We start from the raw sequence: 23,045 nt of genomic DNA on the forward strand, positions 1-23,045 counted from the left end.
GGGTCAGGAAGATTCCCTGGAGTAGGAAGAAATGGCAAGTCACGCCAGTATTTTTGCCTGGAAAATTCCATGGAGAGAGGAGCCTGACGGGCTACAGTCCGGGGGGGTCCCAGGGTCGAGCACGACTGAGCACGCATGCGTGTCTCTTTCTGTGACTCTATTGAGGTATCTGACACGTGACTTTTAGTCATGCCACGTGTCAGCCAAAGCTGTGATTTCTACCCCGAGGACCTGCTTGTGGAGAGCCTCTTCACTCAGGCCTCGTGAAGCCCGTGGCGTTGTTTGGGGCGTTTGCTGTCGCCTATGGTAAGATGCTGCACGCCGCCTGTCGTTCAGTGTGAGCGCTAACCCTGCATCTCTTTCTCTTGTATCACCAGGCCTCCGGAACCCGTTTACAGCACTGTGAACAAACTGTGTGATAAGCCTGCTTCTCCCAGGCACTATTCCCCTGTTGAGTGTGACAAAAGCTTCCTTCTCTCAGCTCCCTACCCCCACTACCACCTAGGCCTGCTCCCCGACTCTGAGATGACCAGGTACTGCATGCGCTTTCTCACTTCATCTTCTCCGGGTGCATGTGCTTCCACGGGGACGAACGGGTAGAATCCGCCTCTGCCCGCTGCTCTGCACCCTACAGCTTCCTCGGGGTGGAGAGCCGTTCTGCTCCCATGGGGCAGGGGGAGACATGGAGAGCATTGGTCTCCTAGTGTGATCAGAGAGCCCTTACACGTGATCACACAATGCTCCAAATGTTCTCGGTCCCCATGCATTGTTAAGAAGGCATTAATTATATTTTTCCCAAAGAATTCATTTTGGAATTTAATTAGCACCCTTTCCCTCATACGGAAGGTTCAAAGAGAACTGCATTCTTGATTAGTACATTTTAAATAGTAATGCTCTGCTCCATGCATCACATTGACTAAGAAGTTGATACTATTATTGTTTCATATTTTAACTAAATTATTAAATTAATGTCATCATTTAACTGACTCCTTTAGGTATTAACTCATCCAAAACTACAGAACTAGTCGGTGCTAACTAACCACAAAGAATATAATCTTCACCTCTACAGTATGTTATAATGCTAGGTGTTTACATCAGTTGTCTTACTTAGTAACTGCCATTTTATATAAGAAAATTAAAGTCAGAGCAGTTAAGGCAATTCCCTCAATAAATGTGGAGTTCAGATTTGATCATAGAATGTTTTGAATTTTTCTACAAAAATTTGTAAATTGTTCTAAGTCTAAAGGTTAGACATAATTCTACATTATCATTCTACAGCATATTTATAACAAACAATAAAATCCTATCTTCCTGTAACAGCCAGTCAGCTACAGAAAGAAAAAGAGAATACAGTGTTTCATAAGATAGTTCCAATTTAGTATAAAATGGGAAGATCTCAATTGTAATATTTCTACATGGAATGTGGTGCTTGTGTTGTTACGTTTTCTGACAGAATATCTTCACACGGCTTCATAATATTATTATGACAGAGAAAACATAGATTTTTTGAGTGATTCGTAGTGAATAAGATCTCCTTAGAACATCGTCTCTGTTCTTGGAGGTTTTCAACGAATAAGTTTAGAAGTCAATGATTTGCCTCTTGAGAGGAGTTAAATACCAACTTTTAAATTATATCTAACATTTCTAGAAATAAATGAGAAACATATTTTTGGCTATGCTGGGGCATTTTCACTAATTTGCAACAAGCAAAGCCTAACAGCTTTGCTCTTTGAAAAAGTTCTTCATATTATAAATCTATTTCTTGATACAGTGAACTATATGATTTTGAAGCTAAAAGGGCAAAGTCACCACACGGAAATGAGGAGGCAGGCTACAATGATGACTTTCTAGTAATTATGCATCTATAAACAGTCAGCTACATTAAGGCAGCTAACATTTATTGAGCTCTTCCTCTGAGCCAGGAGTGTTGTTAAGCACTTCTTGTGAATTATTTCTGCTAACCCTGACAGTCACCTTATGATGTAGATGCTATCATTATCTTTGCTTTACAAGTATGAAAATCAAGGCTTGAGAGGGTACCTGACATGCCAGCGATCACCCTCCACTGTGTGGCCGGGCTGGGATTCACACCCAGGTGACCATTAGTACCTGCATTGGCGTAGGCATGGTGGCAGAGACATCTTTGCTTGCTGGCCAAATCCACCCATTTCTCTTTGTCTTTCCTATCTCTATTTTTATCCTGCCTTCTCATCTCCCTTCTTCTAGCTCAATGTCAATGAATCTTTTTTTTTTTTTTAACCCATGTTCTTTCTATGAACACAAAGTCACATTCCTTACATTCCCCTGGGGGTTTTGATACATCCCTTCTTAAAAACTCACCAGTAAGTGGATGACAGTCCACCTTTGTGTAGACCCAACAGAAATGACTCTACTCCATTTACTTTCTGTAATCTGCATGATGAAAACCATAGGGGATTGTTCCCAAATTTAAAAAATAATTACTATAACATTGAATATGTATTTTTCATATTGCATTCCCTTAGCAGTCCTGACCCCCACCAGTCCCAACCCCCACCCTCCATCTTCCCCTTGGGAATTCTATTTTCTATTTATTAGCATTCTGTCCCCTTCGTTTTCCCTCTTCTTTCCTTTCTTTTTCCATATTTTTCCTTATTTATTTATAGAAAAGAATAACACACACACACATATCCATTTCAGTAGTATTGTCACCCATACACTGATACTGAAATTCTTACCCCCTTCCACACTTCTCCAGTTCAGTAAAGGACACATACATTTACTCCGTTGCCCAAGCCAAAACTTGAAAATCATGCTACACACTTTGTTTTCCCTCACACCCATCATCCGATCTTAAATACCTTAAAATCCTACCTCTAAGATATATCTCAAATGTGCTGATTCTCCTTCACTTCTCTTTCCACCACTTTAATCCAAGCCTCCGTCACCTATAACAGTCCCCTAATAGGTCTCACTCCTTCCACTATTGTCCTCCTGTTTCACTCTCAGTACAGCCACAGTGATCTGTTAAAAATACAGATCAGTGCTCTCTCACCTTTGCATTAAGATAAAATGCAAAGTCATTAGCATAGCATCCAGGCCGTGCATGATCGAGCCCCTGCCTGCCTGCCTCCTAGACGTCTCATGTCACTGCTCCCTTTGCTGCCCACACTGCTCACACCAGCCTTCTTTTTCTTTACGAAATGCACTAAATCTCTTCCTATCTCAAGTGCTTCACACATGCTCTTTCCTCAAATCAAAAAGCTCTTTTTACACTTTGCCTGATGAACTGCTGCTCATCTCAGGTCTAAGTTTAACTTGTACTCCGGCGGAGAAGCTCCTTCAAAGCGAAAATCAGGTCCCCTGCTAGAGTCGCTCTCTCTTTTCCCATTTGACTCAAGCAATTTATAAATGTACATGTGATTTTTAACCCAAATGGCTCTCTCACATTCTGGACTGCAAGGTCAGTGAGTGAAACGGCATCTGTTTTGTTCACTGCTATATCCCTAGCAATTAGCCCAGTCTGGCACAGCAGGAGCTCAGAATTATTGAGTGCCTAAGTACACGTGGAAATAAGATCTGGTGATAAGCAAACAGATACCTGTCTCAGGAACAGGTCGTGACTCAAGCTGTGCTTTTCTCAGTTTTTAGGAGGGGTATAAAATACCTCCATGAATGAACGAATCTGTGCTTGGAAACAGATGATGGCCTAGAACTCATTTGCGTCCTTCACTTTCACCTTCAGTTTTCTTAATGGTCACTGTCTATACTATAGATCGATTCGGTAGCTCTCAGTTCTTCATGAAGACTGGGCAGTCCCTTTCAGAGATTATTTGCTTTCTCTCCAGTGGGAAATACTGCGCCGATGTTTCTTGAAATACAGCCAGTAATTCTGGGGACAAGTTCAAAGATTCTAGTTCCATTTACGACACCCTCCCTTGCTTTCTCCACTGTGACCTTGAATTACTTAGAGAACATCAGAGGTAGGCAAGAACTTAGACAAGCCCGTAGCCAACAAGAACTTAAATAGACAAGCCCTTAGCCAACTCTGTTAATGATGAAGATCCCAATCCATTGTCTTCATCAACAATGGACTCTTACTTCTACTCATGGTTAAGTAAAAATATTTAGGGATCTTTTGCCATAAAAGAATATTATAAGAAAATATCTGTCGATTCATCCAACCAAATTTTGTCAAGCATTGACAAAGTGCGAAATGTTATACTAAAGGCAACTTTTTACAAAGGTGTAAATTGAAAAGGCCAACCAGAAAAGTTGAAGCAATGCCTCACCTTTAAGTTGCAGTATGTTTTAATGTATATTTTTCAGGGCATTTGAAAATTTCCCACAGTGTATTTCAGAAGTATGCCCACATTGACAGTTGGAGTTATAGTCTTAGATGGCAATGAAAGCTACTTCTGTGAAAGTTAGCCTGTGAAGCACCTTTCCCTGGGTACCAGCTCATCTCTGATCAACATTTGGAAGAATGGAGGCAAGTCAGCAAAAGCCAGGAGTCAAGCATCTGTATTCTCTGCCTTTTAAATACCCAAGTTTGCAGCTCTTTGAACTAATAGCAAATATCCAGGGATGAATTAGCTGTATACACAATTTGCTGCCATAGCATCATCCCAAAGAAAAGAGAGAGACTGTAAGTTTTCCGTAGCAAAGCACCTTAAATTACTTGGCAAAGTGTCAGCTCCTAAGGCTGCAGATTATGTTTAGAGTAATTGACTTTTCAGACCCTGAAAAAGCAAGAAATGGGCAGAGCCTGGTATCAGACCAAAATTTGAAGCTCTATGAAAAACAAATGGTGTTTCTGTGAGGCTCTTGCTTATCCGAGAGGCTCTTGCTTTTTTAAAGAAAAAAATCTATCTTTTTCTTTAAAAAAAAAAATGGAGTTTTTGATGTAATTGGTTTTTCTTCTTGGAGAAAATGTTAAGTGATTCAGCTTTTAATGTTCCTGGGGCAAGGAATATCATATCCTTGCCTGTTTTCTCAACATATTGACATGTTTTCATTTGTCTTTTTACATAGATGGTCCTAATTATTGTTATACTGTAATTGATAAAAAGAGGTTGAGATAAACCAGATGAAGTCTAGCTAAAATATGTTGACAGATTTTAGATAGGAAACATCTCTGAAGCATTACGTGTTCATAAAACATCAACTCCTTGAAGAGTATATTTTCAAGGACCTCCTACTAGGTCACCAGGCATTCCCCTAGATGCTAGGGGTTCTGAGGTGAATAAGACCACATAAATGAAGAATTCATTGTTGTACTTTGTGAGGTTCCTTTGCTAAAGGCCTCTGGTTTCTCCAGTGTACTTAATCTCTAGGTAACTAAAAACAGGCAATTAGAAGAGATACCAAAGGGAGGAATCATGCTCTGAGGTTGTCCCTTCTGTGAAGGTGTGAACACACACACACACCCACAGAGGAATGTTCCCCACTCACACCTTGTTTCATTAAGTTCTAGTATTTATAAGAACCATTCTTCATAGGGAACTTAACCTTATCTCTCATAGGTTCACGAGGCTGTTACAAGACTTCAGCCATAAGCCAAAGTTATGGTGGCCTATTTTTGACAACCACCCACGCCTTATAAAATTTTAGAAAATCTATCTATTAACGTTTTACCTGTCTCAAAGCCTATAAGTTCAAAATTAAATATAACTTCTATGCAAAATAACATTATAATAAAAGTACAGGTGAGTTTCTAAGGGTAAATGGAGGAAGTATCATCTAACTCTTCCTTTGCTTCCTTCAAGTTTTCCCAAAGACACTTAGTTCATCAGTCAGATGAGGAAAGAAATGTGTTCCAAGTCAAAAGCACAGGGTTAGGCCTTGTGATAATTAGCTCATTATCTGTTTATACATCTCCATCTCCATAGCTGCAGTTTAGGTCTTCATAATTTCAACCTTATTTGATTTGCAAACTAGTCTCCCTTCAAACTCTTCTCACACAGCAGAGGGATCGTTCTAAAAACACAAATGGGAGCTGCCCCGGTGGCTCAGTGGTAAATAATCCACCCGCCAATGCAGGAGACATAGGTGCCATCCCTAGTTCAGGAAGATCCCACACATCACAGAGCAACTAAGCCTGCGTGCCGCAACTGGTGGGCACACTCTGGGACAGCCAGCAGCTCTGTGTGGCTTAGGGTCATTGTCTGGGTGATAAAGTTGGAGGCAGGGGCAGCTGCGACTCATAGAAGGTGTTATGTGCTGAGCCGAGGATTTGGGTCCCTGTCCTATAAGCAGTGTGGAGTTGTTGAGTTTAATGCTGAATAAAGACATAATTTCATTTGCGTTTTTTAAATTAATTTTTTATTTTTTTGGCTGTGCTGGGTCTTCAACGCTACAAGGGATTTTCTCTGGTCGCCGTACATGGGGGCCGCTCTCTAGCTGTGGGGCACTGGCTTCTCATTTCAGGAGCTTCTCTTGTTTTCGAGTCCGGGCTCTAGGGCGCAGGCTTCAGTGGTTTTGATTCCTGGGCTCTAGAGCACAGGCCCAATAGTTGCGGCGCACGGGCTTAGTTGCTCTGTGACGTGTGGGATCTTCCCAGAGTAGGGATCGAACCTATGTCTCCTGCATTGGCAGGTGGATTATTTACCACTGAGACACTGGGGAAGCTCCAATTTATGTTTTTAGAAAGATCCCTTTGCTGTGTGAGAAGAGTTTGAAGGGAGACTAGTTTGTATATCAAATAAGGTTGAAATTATGAAGAACTAAACTGAAGCTTTGGAGTTGGAGAGATATGAATAGATATTGAACTAATTATCAGATAGGCTAGGTGGTACTTCTGACAGATTTAAGAGGAAGAATTTTCTAGCTTGGAGTATCTACTAGTTAGTGTTTGCATCACTTCTTCTTGAAGACAGGGGGCACTCTTGTCCTCAATTTCATTGTTAAGTCACTCAGTCATGTCCAGCTCTGCGACCCTGTGGACTGTAGCACACCAGGCTTCCCTGTTCTTCCCCAGCTCCCAGAATTTGCTCAAACTCATGTCCATTGAGTCAATGATACCATCCAACTATCTCATCCTCTGTCGTCCCCTTCTACTCCTGCCTTCAATCTTTCCCAGCATCAGGGTCTTTTCCAATGAGTTGACTCTTTACATTAGGTACCCAAAGTACTGGAGATTCAGCTTCAGCATTAATCCTTCCAAAGAATATTCAGGGTTGATTTCCTTTAGGATGGACTGGTTTGACTCTCAAAGGTCTTCTCCAGCACCATAATTTGAAAGCATCAATTCTTTGATGCTCACCCTTCATTATAGTCCAGCTCTCACATCCATACATGACTACTGGAAAAACCATAGCTTTGAATATACAGACGTTTGTCCTCAAAAATTTGAAGCTCTGTAGAAGGAAAATCAATGGAAGGACAGGGAGGCAGAGTAGAGGGAAGATCTCTTCCTTGAGACGAAGGCAACCCAGTGTCATAGAGGAGCCAAGGACTGTGTCCAGACTGTCCAGGTTTGAGGCCTTCCTTTGACCTTTCACTCACCAGAAAAGGGGGAAATGATCGTATCTGGTCTGTTCTCCTCTTAGGATTGTTGTGAGGATCCAGGGAAGTGGAGAAAATGAGTCTTTATCTGGGCACCATGTACGTCAGTCATTATTATTTTCACGTGCTTATTCTATTGTAAAGCCTTGAGCTCATGTATGTTTATTTTTAGTGTTATCACAAATCAGGTGAATATTTATCAGCACAGGTGTATGCCCAGATGCCATGAGAAAGCTGTGGATGTTCATTTCTTTTATCATTCTTAAGGGCAGCATCCTCCTTGCTACCACTGGCAAAGTCATATGTTTCCCCTTTTATTATTACATTTATAGTTTCCCCATAAAAGATGGCATATTTCTGAAGCACACGTGTGCGTGCTAACTGACTTCATTCATGACCAACTCTTTGTGACCCTATGGACTGTGGTCCGTGAGGCTCCTCTGTCCATGGGATTCTCCAGGCATGGATACTACAATAGGCTGCCATGCCTTCTTCCATGGGATTGAACCCACATCTCTTATGTCTCCTGCGTTGGCAGGCAGGTTCTTTACCATTAGCACCACTTGGGGAGCCCCTTATGTGACCCCATATATTTTTTTTAGTCTACTTACATAGCAATATTTCTAGCCCATGTGTATCTTTTTAGGAATGCAGACAAAATGATAGCTACTCTGGAGCACAGATTAGTAGCCACGCACTTTCCATTTGTATGAATACTTGATTCTAAGTATCCCAACAACTTGGCGGAGGGTGGGGTTTGATGTAGTCAAGGGGAGAGCCAGGACTCCAGTGGGGGCTTTCCCACAGCAGACAGGCTTCGGCTCTCGGGAGCCGTAATCCCTCCCATTCACCGTGGCTTCTCACTCAGTCCCCCACATCTTATATCCACGCTGCCACAAATCTGTGGATCCTGAAAGAAAATTTGAGCTTTGTTCACATGATGTAATCTGGGAAATGCACCATTAAAAGAAGAAAGAAGATGCTTAACAAATCATTGACCTTCTTTTGCCTTCTTTAAAAGGCTGATATAATCTGAAAGAATTCTTAATTTCATTTTTAATTAAAACCAGGAGAGGAAACCCTCTGGGCATGGCTCTTAAGGCCCAATTCCTTCTCGCGTTTATGCAGCAGCTTCTCCTTCAAAGGCTTTCGCTGCTTTTTTGAAGTAGAGTGATCACCAAGCCCAATTTGAATTAAGGAAACTAAGGAGAGATTAATTGACTCCCACAAAGTCACAGAGGTGGCTCTTGCCACATTCCATTTTATAGCCTCTTTTCTGTGCAGGGATTCTCACTGAAAGAAACCCCCTTGCTTTGAAATTAATGAATTTTCTATATAGACCCTTTGAAATTTTTGTTGACTTTTTATTTTATATTGGAGTATAGCCAATTAGCAATGTTGTGATAGTTTCAGGTGGACAGCGAAGGTGGACTCAGCCATATATATACATGTATCGGTTCTTACCTAAACTCCCCTCCCATCCAGTCTGCCACATAACACTGAGCAGAGTTCCCTTTGCTGTACAGTAGGGGGGCCTTGCTGGTTATCTGTTTTAAATATAGCAGTGTGTACCTGTATATTCATGCGTGCATACTCAGTCACTTCAGTTGTATCCAGCTCTTTGTGACCCCAAGGATTCCTTGCAACACCAGGCATCTCTGTCTATGAGATTCTCCAGACAAGAATACTGGAGTGGGTTGCTGTGCCCTCCTCCAGGGGATCTTCCTGACCCAGGGATCAAACCCAGGTCTACTGCACTGCAGGCGGATTCTTTACCACTAAGTCACCGGGGAAGCCCATACATGTATATCAGTTCAGTTCAGTCGCTCAGTCGTGTCCGACTCTTTGCGACCCCATGAATCGCAGCACACCAGGCTTCCCTGTCCATCACCAACTCCCAGAGTTCACTCAGACTCACATCCATCGAGTCAGTGATGCCATCCAGCCATCTCATCCTCTGTCGTCCCCTTCTCCTCCCGCCCCCAATCCCTCCCAACATCAGAGTCTTTTCCAATGAGTCAACTCTTGGCATGAGATGGCCAAAGTACTGGAGCTTCAGCTTTAGCATCATTCCTTCCAAAGAAACCCCAGGGTTGATCTCCTTCAGAATGGACTGGTTGGATCTCCTTGCAGTTCAAGGGACTCTCAAGAGTCTTCTCCAACACCACAGTTCAAAAGCATCAATTCTTCGGCGCTCAGCCTTCTTCGCAGTCCAACTCTCACATCCATACATGACTACTGGAAAAAACCATAATCTTGACTAGACGGACCTTAGTCGGCAAAGTAATGTCTCTGCTATCTAGGTTGGTCATAACTTTTCTTCCAAGGAGTAAGCGTCTTTTAATTTCAAGGCTGCAATCACCATCTGCAGTGATTTTGGAGCCCCCAAAAATACAGTCTGACACTGTTTCCACTGTTTCCCCATCTATTTCCCATGAAGTGATGGGACCGGATGCCATGATCTTTGTTTTCTGAATGTTGAGGTTTAAACCAACTTTTACACTCTCCTCTTTCACTTTCATCGAGAGGCTTTTTAGTTCCTCTTCACTTTCTGCCATAAGGGTGGTGTCATCTGCATATCTAAGGTTATTGATATTTCTCCCGGAAATCTTGATTCCAGCTTGCATTTCTTCCAGTCCAGCATTTCTCATGATGTACTCTGCATAGAAGTTAAATAAGCAGGGTGACAATATACAGCCTTGACGTACTCCTTTTCCTATTTGAAACCAGTCTGTTGTTCCATGTCCAGTTCTAACTGTTGCTTCCTGACCTGCATACAGATTTCTCAAGAAGCAGGTCAGGTGATCTGGTATTCCCATCTCTTTCAGAATTTTCGACACTCATACATGCAAAGCATGCGCTCTATCACTGAGCTACATCCCCAGCCCATACATGTATACAGACCCTTAAAAAAAATACCATTTATGTTGCCCTTCACTTTCATCTTCTTAGAGATCCAGGAGATGTTCTTTCACTAAGAATTCAAGAATTTTTTAGGCACATTTACAATTGCATCACGTAGTGTGAAGGAGGGAAGAAGGCAGGCTACTCACTTTTTTCCTAAAGTCTCATTTACTCTTTGCAATAACCCTGGCAGGTCCAGAGAGGGAGTCTCAGGGGAGCTTGGAAATGAACTCAGATTGATCTTATTCCAAAATTCCTGTCTTGAGACATTCAAATAACTCTCTGTGATGAAACAATCTAAATTTAATTGGCTAGCTGTTTTTAAAAAGCCAGATTATTTACCTACCTGAGCTGTTATGAATATTTTCCCTCAGTTTTAGTAAATTTTTTTTGTTTGGGGAGCAATCTTTGTTTTGACTTTAGTAAACCACTGTGTTATTGGAAGCCATAAGAAACTGAAAGATACGCTTAATTTCAAAAGCAGTTCTTTGCGGAGGCAAAGTAGCTGTGAGAAAATGCTATGGAAAATCACTATAGCAACAAATTACAGGAACTCAGAAAGAATCAAGACAGTGACATCGAACCATAACACCCACAGCACGGATACAAATTTAAACCCCTAATGTGCATTGAGTGCATTTATGTACATGGCGCTGTTCCAAACTTTTATAGGTACTAACTCATTTTATCCTCATGACAATCTCTGGGGTAGGTATGATTATTCTAATTTTGCAGAAAAGCTCTGATACATCTTTAACAAATGGAAACAATGGGATGAGATTGTTAAAACAGAGTATACCAGGACTTAGAATGTTAATTTCATTAGAGCAAGGTTTTTGTTGTGTTATTTACTGTTGTATTTCCTGTCCTGACGTGTAGCCCTAATAGTTATACTGATGATGATAGTGATGAAGGAGAAGAAGAAATCAGTCGCTATCATGTACATAATCTTACTGGCTGCCAGGCTGCACTTGATACAGATTAGCTCCTTGATTTCCACTGCAGTCCAAGACGGTACTTGCTTTTATCACTCTCCCCATTTTGCAAGCGAAGAAACTGAAGTCTGGAGAGATTAAGTGACCTATCTAAGGTCACTGAGGATTAGGTTAGGATTTGAATCTGGCAGCCTGGTACCAGAATCGGTCCTTTCACTTGTGCTCAATAAATATTTATTGAATGTTATTCTCATCAGACGTAACACTCAAGTATTAAATTCTGAGGGGAAAAAGTATGCATCATTTAACCATAGTCAGATTTCAATAGATAGATAATAAATATATGGTTAAGAGTCTATACTCTAGAATAAAAGTGTTAGCTGCCTCCACCACTGCCGAATTATGTAAACTTGAGCAGCTGACAACTACTCTGAGCTTCTGTATCCTGAATCTTATAATAGTGATAACTGTGGTATCCATTTCATGGGTTGCTGTAGAGATTTAATGAAGTTATATGTAAACTGCAGAGAGCAGTGCCTGATAAATATGAAGTGCCCTGTTAATGTTAGCTACTTATATGTGTGTATTAAATGACATAGTGTGTGCTCAGTTGCTTAGTCGTGTCTGAGTCTTTGCGACTTCATGGACTACCGTCCTCCAGCCTTCTCTGTCCATGGTATTCTCGAGGCAAGAATTCTGGAGCGGGTTGCCATTTCCTACTCCAGGGGCTCTTCCTGACCCAGGGATCAAACCTGTGTCTCTTATGTCTTCTGCACTGGCAGGTGGGTTCTTTACCACTGCGCCACCTGGAAAGCCCCAAATGACATAGTATGACCCCCCTAAATAGATAGCTCAGGCTGAGGTGGGAATGAATTTTTAATAAGGGACTATTATACAAGACCATTTTCATTCATAGCCTGATGGTGAGCCCAGTGAATTGTAAAGAGAGATGAATGTTAGGGTTGGCAGTGTGGCAGGAAGGGCTGTGCAAGGCTGCTTATATTTATAGAGAGGTCTAAGTATTTCAGAAAGTAGAATTTTGTTTTCATTAAAGGATCAAAATTTACCTCTCACAACAGAAAAAGTAAATCTTCCATTTCCACTCTTTAATTCAGTTCTGAGGACCTTAAGCTCATATGAAGTTTAAAGGATCCCTTGAACAGGATTTTCAAAGTCAGCAGAGGTGTATGTTCCAAACTGAATGCTATAACCTAAGATCACTCTATTCCAGAGAAAATGAATACATTAGAGAGTGAAGAGAAGTTGTGTGGTTGGCTTTCAGCAAGGTGGGGGTGGCGCATATACTGGGCTCAGCTAACCCAGCCAGAGCCTTTGTCTAAATTTTAAAATCTCTCCCCTTCAGGATGAAGGACAAAATGTACCAGGGTCCCCAGTGTGACATGTAGATGGGATTCAGTTCAGATTTCAGCCCTAGCTCATTCCCTTGGCCAAGCGTTCTTATGAACACCCTACCTAACAGACTGGACTGGCCCAGACTGAGGCCGGGGATGAAAATCGTATTTCTCTCTGTTATGTTCATCCCTCTCAAATTTATTCTGATGTTCTGCTTCCTTACTTATGCCTCTGACATCATTACGAGGCTATTGTCCTGTCAAGCCTTATAGTCTTGACAAGTTCAGAGGCTAATACAAGTTTAGAGATGAAAGATAACCTTGAAGTAATCTAGTCAGACTTTATGTGCTCCAGTTGAGGGAACTGTCACTCAGCCCACAAATATGTGTTAAATGCCTGTTATATGGTGGGGACTTCTGGGGATACACAATCCAGAAATGGTCAGACCCTGCTCTCAAGAGCTTTAGGGACCGCTGGGCCCAGAGGGTTAATTGTGTGGATATAATTGACAGACATTGGTTATATGGGAAAAAAAAGTCTAGCAACTTATTATGGATTGTATTTTTCAAATATACATGAATTTCACTTAGCTTTCAACCTTATTTATTCTGAATCCATCCTGTATTTCCCCTGGATATTACAGTTATAGGTTTGTATTCATTGGTTTCTAGGCATTATTTCTTTTTTTAATTGTTGTTTATTTATTTTCGGCTATGCTGAGCCCTTGTTGCTACACACAGATTTTCTCTAGTTGCAGGGAAGTGAAGTGATAGTCACACAGTTGTGTCCCAACTCTTTACGGCCCCGTGGACTGTAGCCCACCAGGCTCCTCTGTCGATGGAATTCTCCAGGCAAGAGTACTGGAGTGGGTTGCCGTTTCCCTCTACAGGGGATCTTCCCGACCCAGGGACTGAACCTGGGTCTCCTGCATTGCAGGCAGATTCTTTACCATCTGAGCCACCAGGGAAGCCCCTCGTTGCAGTAAGTGGGGTCTACTCTCCATTTGCGGTGCACGGGCATCTTATTGCGATGGCTTCCCTTCCTGCTGAGTGCATGCCTTGGGGCATACGGGTATATGCAGTACTTGCAGCCTGTGGGCTCAGTAATTGCGGCTCTGGGGCTCTAGAGAACAGCCTCAGCAGTTGTGGCTCACGGGCTTCGCTGCTGTGTGGTGTGTCTGATCGTCCCGAGTTAGGAATTGAACCTGTGTCCCCTGCATTGGCACGCGGATACCTTACTACTGAACCCCTAGGGAAGCCTCAGACTGTTTTCATGTGAAATCGGAAGGTCGAGTAATAGCCCAGATTTCCTTCCAGCTCTCTACATTCTCCCATGTCAAGCTGCTAGATAAAGTCTTACTGTCTTGCTAGCACTATGTTCCTTGTAGGGAGACCTTCAGCTTTTCCTGGTTTTGAGGAAAGGCACTGTAAGTAAAAACAGCAGTCTCTGACCAGACCATCAGGAGACCAGTCCACCAGCATAACTGCTGGGATTCTGAGATGCTCCCTTTCTTCTTTGTGGGGGTTTGGTGGCTCATGCATTGTCCTGAACAACCACATCCACACTCGTATTTCCCATTATTTCCCCAGAGGACGCTCCTCACTTACGACAGATCACTTTGTCTCCTCACCTTGTCCCTGTCCCAGCCCTTAGAATGATGTCATTTCAGACCTCCATCTCCTTTTCCACTGCTGTCCACACTGGCACTCCATGCATACGCCAGCCTTCCAGGAGCTGGGTAGTGTCTGGCAGGGGCAAGATGAGAAGCCTTTCCTTCCTGCCCTGGACCAGGGCTCCCAACGGGGCGGCTTGCGTTCACAGCCCTGAGACCCACGCCTCCGTGTTTTGATAGGTACTATGTGGGACTCTTGGTCAGCTGGGGCTTTTTTGCTCAGGTGGGGGACTTGCCATCCCCATTTCTCTTGCTCTCTCCAGAGCTTTGGTCCCAGCCAGACTCCTCGTCCTGATTTTCATGTTGGTGCCTTTTCCTCTGGGATCTTTGTGACCCGTGAAAGCAGCCCTCTAATCTCGACTCTTTTCTAGCAGAGAAGCAAAGAAGACAGGCTTTTCTTGGTTGGGCAGCATTGGTATTTTCATTTTCCAAAGCATCAAAAACTTTCTCGGAAGATGATCTACTTTTTAGAATCCCAAAGTTAAATGAAATTACAGCAGAAAGAATGGAGATAGTGATTGTGGGAAGTCAGGAGGGAGTGGTTAGAGGTCTTTCCAGTGATGCCTCAAGCAGCTGCAGACCTCCAGTTGGTCAAGAGTTCCTAGAAATCTCTGGTCACAGACCTCTACAAATCACAGACAAGGAGAGTTGCCTTTCCTGAGTCCTCCTCTGGACAGAGACTGTTGGTTTCTTCCCTCCCTTCTCTCTAAAAGGCCCCTTACTGTATCCCATGTTCTTGCTGTACCCCTCAATGAGACCTCTCACATGAAGTATCCTGCGGCCCCCTCTGCTTCCTTAAGTCATGTGTGTGTGCATGCTCAGTCATGTCTGACTCTTTTGCAACCCTATGGACTATAGCCTGCCAGGCTCCTCTGTCCATGGGTTTTCCCAGGCAAGAATCCTGGAGTGGATTGCCATTTCCTCCTTCAGGGGATCTTCACAAACTTGGGATCAAACCCACATCCCCTGCATTGGCAAGAGGATTCTTTACCACTGAGCCACCAGGGAAGCTCCGTTTCCCTTAGGTCAGCAAGTGAAAATCCACATGTATTCAAGAGTCGGGCTCTTTCTAACTCCACATCTGCCCACTCAAATTGACTCAAACCTTAGACCCCTCCTTTTTTCATGCTAGGTTCGAAGCCAGCTGCTGAGAGAGTTGGCCAGCAATCTGTAGTTCTTCGTGCATTTCCATCCCATAATACCCAGGGGAATAGTGAACCTGAAGAACAGAACAAGCCAATCTGCCTGTTTTCCATGAGTAATAACACTGTGTAAATGAAAACGGAGTGTTTCCCTGTCACCTTTCTATGGGTAGGAGCAATGCTATGTGTTGTCCATATGACGGGTGAGCAGACAGTGACGTTCTGTGTAGAGTGACAGATGGGAAGTATTCCCTTGACACAGTGACTCACAGTTCAAAAGAAGCTGGCACTTAGTGGGAGCTCTTCTCCCTGCTGGAGGCAGTGCATGGAAGACTTGGTGAGGGAGAGGAATCCTTAGCTCTGGGTTGTAGTTCACCCTTACTCTCTTGGGAGAATGAGATGTAACACTTTTCCTGAGACTTCTGAATTAGGCCACAGAAACAGATTTTCTCCATCCTACCTATGGTGCATTGTGACAGGTAATGCCTGCAGTTTGTTAAAGTCGGTTTTATTTGTAGTCTACACATGTCAACAGCAGGTGGTCTGGGGAAATCGTATCATGTGTGGACTCCTCGCGTGTGTCTTGGAGGGTTTGAGGATTGGGTCCTTGGAATGTGCGCTGCTAGGTTTTCAAAGGTGGGATCAAGGTCCAGAGCAAGCAAACCTCTCAGAAACTCTGATTGACCCCGTGAAGGGTAATAAAACAAAAATCAATTCAACAAACTTAGAAGATTGAAAAGGGACAGATTAAGACATGCAAAAGGACTTTATTTTCAGCACCAGTCACTCTGCAGGTTTGCTCAGCATGCTAAGTAAATGTCAGTGTCGGGCAAGGTGAGGGTATTGCCGTTCCCTTTCTCTAACATTCCTTCTATGAAGAAAAATTTCTTTATGCTTCCAACTATAAAGAAAAAGAAATGCAAGGAAATATGTGTTGCAAATAAGGGTAAAGCAAATGGTATATCCTGAGAGCCCTAAATATCATTTAATTATAAAACGCTTGATCAGCAAGGATTAGAGAAGATTGCATCCCAACATTTTTTTTAATTGAGAAAATAAGTTGAGCAAAATTAAGAGACTTCACTGACATCACACAGTCATACGAGTAATTTGTGGCAGAAAAAGGACTCAGGTTAGAGATGTCAGGTGCCAACGCTTTTTCTCCCATGCCAGTTAGTAATTTTAACTAAACACAATCTTTTAGGATGTTTGACACTAAGGAAGGTTACATATCATAGACCAAGCCTGGAAGGAGACAGAAATGTTCCTTCAGGGTAAAGGTGTTTACCTCTCAGGAGTATGATTTGAATGCAGAAAGAAATTGTTATTTTTAACTTTTTACAATTTTTAAAATTCAGTTCAGTTCAGTCACTCAGTCGTGTCTGGCTCTTTGCAAACCCATGAATTGCAGCATGCCAAGTCTCCCTGTCTATCACCAACTGCCGGAGTTTACCCAAATACATGTCCATTGAGTGGTGATGCCATCTAACCTTCTCATCCTCTGTCGTCCCTTTCTCCTCCCAGCTTTAACCCTTCCCAGCATCAGGGTCTTTTCTAATGAGTCAGCTCTTTGCATCAGGTGGCCAAAATACTGGAGTTTCAGCTTTAACATCAGTCATTCCAATGAACACCGAGGACTAATTTCCCTTAGGATGGACTGGTTGGATCTCCTTGCAGTCCAAGGGACTCTCAAGAGTCTTCTCCAACACCACAGTTCAAAAGCATCAATTCTTCTGCACTCAGCCTTCTTTATAGTCCAACACTCACATCCATACATGACTACAAGAAAAACCATAGCCTTGACTAGACTGACCTTTGTTGGCAAAGTAATATCTCTACTTTTTAATATGCTGTCTAGGTTGATCATAACTTTCCTTTCAAGGAGTAAGCGTCTTTTAATTTCATGGCTGCAATCACCATCTGCAGTGATTTTGGAGCCCAAAAAAATAAAGTCTGACACTGTTTCCACTGTTTTCACATCTATTTGCCATGAAGTGATGGGACAAGTAGTTAGAACTGGGCATGGAACAACAGACTGGTTCCAAATAGGAAACGGAATACGTCAAGGCTGTATATTGTCACCCTGCTTATTGAACTCCTATGCAGAGTACATCATGAGAAACGCTGGGCTGGGAGAAACACAAGCTGGAATCAAGATTGCCGGGAGAAATATCAATAACCTTAGATATGCAGATGACACCACCCTTATGGCAGAAAGTGAAGAGGAACTAAAAAGGCTCTTGATGAAAGTGAAAGTAGAGAGTGAAAAAGTTGGCTTAAAGCTCAACATTCAGAAAACGAAGATCATGGCAACCAGTCCCATCACTCCATGAGAAATAGATGGGGAAACAGCGGAAACACTGTCAGACTTTATATTTTTGGGCTCCAAAATCACTGCAGATGGTGATTGCAGCCATTAAATTAAAAGACGCTTACTCCTTGGAAGAAAAGTTATGACCAAACTAGATAGTATATTCAAAAGCCAAGACATTACTTTGCCAACTAAGGTCCATCCAGTAAAGGCTATGGTTTTTCCAGTAGTCATGTATAGATGTGAGAATTGGACTGTGAAGAAGGCTGAGTGCCAAAGAATTGATGCTTTTGAACTGTGGTGTTGGAGAAGACTCTTGAGAGTCCCTTGGACTGCAAGGAGATCCAACCAGTCCATTCTGAAGGAGATCAGCCCTGGGATTTCTTTGGAAGGAATGATGCTAAAGCTGAAACTCCAGTCCTTTGGCCACCTGATGCGAAGAGTTGACTCACTGGAAAAGACTCTGATGCTGGGAGGGATTGGGGCAGGAGGAGAAGGGGATGACAGAGGATGAGATGGCTGGATGGCATCACTGACTTGATGGACGTGAGTCCGAGTGAACTCCGGGAGTTGGTGATGGACAGGAGGCCTGACGTGCTGCAATTCATGGGGTTGCAAAGAGTCAGACACGACTGAGTGACTGTACTGAACTGATGGGACCAGATGCCATGATCTTTGTTTTCTGAATGTCGAGCTTTAAGCCAACATTTTCACTCTCCTCTTTCACTTTCATCAAGAGGCTCTTTAGTTATTCTTCACTTTCTGCCATAAGGGTGGTGTCATCTGCATATCTGAGGTTATTGATATTTCTTCCGACAATCTTGATTCCAGCTTGTGCTTCTTCCAGCCCAGCATTTCTCATGATGTACTCTGCATATAAGTTAAATAAGCAGAGTGACGATATACAGCCTTGACGTACTTCTTTTCCTATTTGGAACCAGTCTGTTGTTCCATGTCCAGTTCTAACTGTTGCTTCCTGACCTCCATACAGATTTCTCAAGAGGCAGGTCAGGCGGTCTGGTATTCCCGTTTCTCTCAGAATTTTCCACAGTTTATTGTGATACACACAGTCAAAGGCTTTGGCATAGTCAATAAAGCAGAAATAGATGTTTTCTTGGAACTCTCTTGCTTTTTCAATGATCCAGAGGATGTTGACAATTTGATCTCTGGTTCCTCTGCCTTTTCTAAAACCAGCTTGAACATCTGGAAGTTCATGATTCACAAATTGCTGAAGCCTAGCTTGGAGTATTTTGAGCATTACTTTACTAGCATGTGAGATGAGTTCAATTTGTGGTAGTTTGAGCATTCTTTGGCATTGCCTTTCTTTGGGATTGGAATGAAAACTGGCCTTTTCCAGTCCTGTGGCCACTGCTGAGTTTTCCAAATTTGCTGAATATTGAGTGCAGCACTTTCACAGCATCATCTTTTAGGATTTGAAATAGCTCCATTGGAATTCCATCAGCTCCACTAGCTTTGTTCATAGTGATGCTTTCTAAGGCCCACTTGACTCACACTCTGGGATGTCTGGCTCTAGGTGAGTGATCACACCATCATGATTATCTTGGTCATGAAGATCTTTTTTGTACAATTCTTCTGTGTATTCTTGCCACCTCTTCTTAGTATCTTCTGCTTCTGTTAGGTCCATACCATTTCTATCCTTTATCGAGCCCATCTTTGCATGAAATGTTCCCTTGGTATCTCTAATTCTCTTGAAGAGATCTCTAGTCTTTCCCATTCTGTTGTTTTCCTCTATTTCTTTGCATTGATTGCTGAGGAAGGCTTTCTTATCTCTCCTTGCTATTCTTTGGAACTCTGCATTCAAATGGGCATATCTTTCCTTTTCTCCTTTGCTTTTTGCCTCTCTCCTTTTCACAGCTATTTGTAAGGCCTCCCCAGACAGCCATTTTGCTTTTTTGCATTTCTTTTTCTTGGAGATGGTCATGACCCCTGTTCCTGAAATTAATTGCTTATAAAAAGCAGGTTATGTTTTGTTATTAATACTAAAAATTAAATTTAAGAATCCCTCATTTAGACTCAGCAATTTCACTGCTCAGCATAAACACAAGAGAAATGAAAACATATCTCTGCACAAAACTTATATACAAATGTCCAAAGTAGCATTAGTCGTAATAGACAAAAGCTGGAAATAATCCAAATATCAATCAACTAGTGAGTGGATAAAGACCATATGGTATATCCATGTTGTTGTTGTTCAGTCACTCAGTCATGTCCAGCTCTTTGCAACACCATGGACTGCAGCACACCAGACTTCCTTGTCCTTGACTGTTTCCTGGAGTTTTCTGTAACTCATGTCCATTGAGTCAATAATGCCATCCAACAATCTCATTCTCCATCACCCCCTTCTCCTCCTGCCCTCAGTCTTTCCCAGTATCAGGGTCTTTTCCAATGAGTTGGCTCTTTGCATCAGGTGGCCACAGTATTGGAGCTTCAGCACCAGTCTTTCCAGTGAATATCCGGGGTAGATTTCCTTTAGGATTGACTGGTTTGATTCTCCTTGCTATTCAAGAGACTCTCAGGAGTTTTTACTAACACCACAGTTAGAAGGCATCAGTTCTTCAGTGCTCAGCCTTCTCTATGGTCCTACTCTCACATCCATACATGAATACTGGAAAAACCTTACCTTTGACTAAATGTACCTTTGTTGGCAAAGTGATGCCTCTGCTTTTTAATATGCTGTCTAGGCTGGTCATAGCTTTTCTTCCAAAGAGCAATTGTGTTTTGATTTCATGACTGCAGTAACCATCTGCAGTGATTTTATATCCATACAATGTAATATTATTCAGCGAGCAAAAGGAGCTAAGTACTAAGACATGCAATAGCTTGTAAGAACCTTGTAAAAAACATGAATGAAAAAAGCCAATCATAAAGGACCATATACTGTATGATTCCTTTTATATGAAGTGTCCACAATAGGTAATCTATAGAGTAAGAAAGTAAATTATTGATTGCCTAGGGATAGTGGAGGGGCTTGCATAACTCAATGAATCTGTGAGCATGCCATGCAGGGCCACTCAAGATGACCAGGATATAGTGAAGAGTTCTCACAAAACGTGGTCCGCTGGAGGAGGAAATGGCAACCCACTCCAGCATACTTGCTTCAAGAACCCCATGAACAGTTCATGGGGTGCTAGAGGTGACCCTTGAGAGTCCCTTAACTGCAAGGAGATCAAACCAGTCAATCCTAAAGGAAATGAACCCTGAATATTCATTGGAAGGACTGATGCTGAAGTTCCAATACTTTCGCCACCTGTTGCAAAGAGCCAACTCACTGGGAAAGACCTTGATGCTTGGAAATATTGAGGGTGGTAGGAGAAGAGGGCAGCAGAGGATAGGGTGGATAGATAATAGCATCACCGACTCAATGGCCATGAATTTGAGCAAACTGCAAGAGACAGTGGAGGACGCAGGAGCCTGGTGTGCTGCAGTCCATGGGGTCGCAAAGAGTCAGAGATGACTCAGCAACTGAACAACAACAACAAAGGACTGGATAGGGAGGTGACGGGAACTGAAAGTAACTGATGACGTGTATGGGATTCCTTTGGGGAGTTATAAAAACCTTTTAAAATTAGACTTTTAGTGTTGATTGCACAACTCTGTTAATATACTAAAAGCCATTGATTGATGTACTTTAAATGGGTAAGTTTATAGTATATGAATTATGACTCAACAATGCTGTTAAGTTTTTCCATTTAAAAGTTAACCCATATCGCAGCAACACACCTAAGATTATGTCCTTATGACATCAGATATTCAGATAAAAATAATTTTTAAAACCCAGCTAAAAGTTTAGATGCTTTTTCTATTCTCCAACAGATTTTTCAAATAGGTAATTATTCAGAGGATTTAGAGGTCTTCAGACTTTTCATATTTTTAATAATATTACTTCTGTTCAGTTGCTCAGTCATGTCCGACTCTTTGCGACCCCATGAATTGCAGCACGCCAGGCCTCCCTGTCCATCACCATCTCCCAGAGTTCACTCAGACTCACGTCCATCGAGTCAGGGATGCCATCCAGCCATCTCATCCTCTGTCGTCCCCTTCTCCTCCTGCCCCCAATCCCTCCCAGCATCAGAGCCTTTTCCAATGAGTCAACTCTTCACTTGAGGTGGCCAAAGTACTGGAGTTTCAGCTTTACCATTACTCCTTCCGAAGAACACCTAGGACTAATCTTTAGAATGGACTAGTTAGATCTCCTTGCAGTCCAAGAGACTCTCAAGAGTCTTCTCCAACACCACAGTTCAAAAGCATCAATTCTTTGGTGCTCAACTTTCTTCACAGTCCAACTCTCGCATCCATACATGACCACTGGAAAAACCATAGCCTCGACTAGATGGCCTTTTGTTGGCAAAGTAATGTCTCTGCTTTTCAATATGCTATCTAGGTTGGTCATACCTTTCCCTTCAAGGAGTAAGTGTCTTTTAATTTCATGGCTACAATCACCATCTGCAGTGATTTTGGAGCTCAAAAAAATAAAGTCAGCCACTGTTTCCCCATCTATTTCCCATGAAGTGATGGGACCAGATGCCATGATCTTCGTTTTCTGAATGTTGAGCTTTAAGCCAACTTTTTCACTCTCCTCTTTCACTTTCATCAAGAGGCTTTTGAGTTCCTCTTTACTTTCTGCCATAAGGGTGGTGTCATCTGCATATCTGAGGTTACTGATATTTCTCCCGGCAATCTTGATTCCAGCTTGTGCTTCTTCGAGCCCAGCGTTTCTCATGATGTACTCTGCATAGAAGTTAAATAAGCAGGGTGACAATATACAGCCTTACGTACTCCTTTTCCTATTTGGAACCTGTCTGTTGTTCCATGTCCAGTTCTAACTGGTGCTTCCTGACCTGCATATAGGTTTCTCAAGAGGCAGGTCAGTTTTCATTTACTAAATATCAACTTTTTATTGTGTTCTACAAACATAATCACTAATCCTCACAATAAATCTATATAGTAGATATATTTATCCTTACTTTACTGATGAAACTAATAGCTGGCAAAGCTGACCTTTAAATCCAATTCCACTTACTTTCATTAAACCACAACCACCATCCCATTGCATGAAAATAATCTTTAAAACTCTCCTTCCCAACTAGAAAAATTGTCTACACTCTCTCACTTCCTTTTGTCCTATTCACCCTTCAGAGCCACCCCTAGCTCTCCATTGAAATTGTTTTCACCAAGGTCACCAAGATTCTTTGTTTCTAAATTCAGTGGCATTTTCTTAGTCC

The 23,045-nt window shown here is 42.3% G+C and overlaps 1 protein-coding gene across 10 annotated transcripts in view; it reads left to right on the forward strand.

Annotated features, from left to right (window-relative positions):
* DLG2 (discs large MAGUK scaffold protein 2) overlaps window positions 1-23,045 on the forward strand; it is a 2,361,423-nt gene that overhangs the window by 1,785,181 nt on the left and 553,197 nt on the right. For 6 of the 10 annotated variants that reach the window (XM_069564820.1, XM_069564810.1, XM_069564812.1 and 3 more), the window contains one exon: window positions 378-533. The exons of the other annotated variants lie outside the window; for them this stretch is intronic. In XM_069564820.1, coding sequence (XP_069420921.1) covers window positions 378-533 — 156 coding nt within the window. The remainder of the gene's footprint in view (window positions 1-377; window positions 534-23,045) is intronic. 10 annotated transcript variants of the gene reach the window in all.

This window comes from Ovis canadensis, chromosome 21 (assembly GCF_042477335.2).
Source record: "Ovis canadensis isolate MfBH-ARS-UI-01 breed Bighorn chromosome 21, ARS-UI_OviCan_v2, whole genome shotgun sequence".
Lineage (NCBI taxonomy): Eukaryota > Metazoa > Chordata > Mammalia > Artiodactyla > Bovidae > Ovis > Ovis canadensis.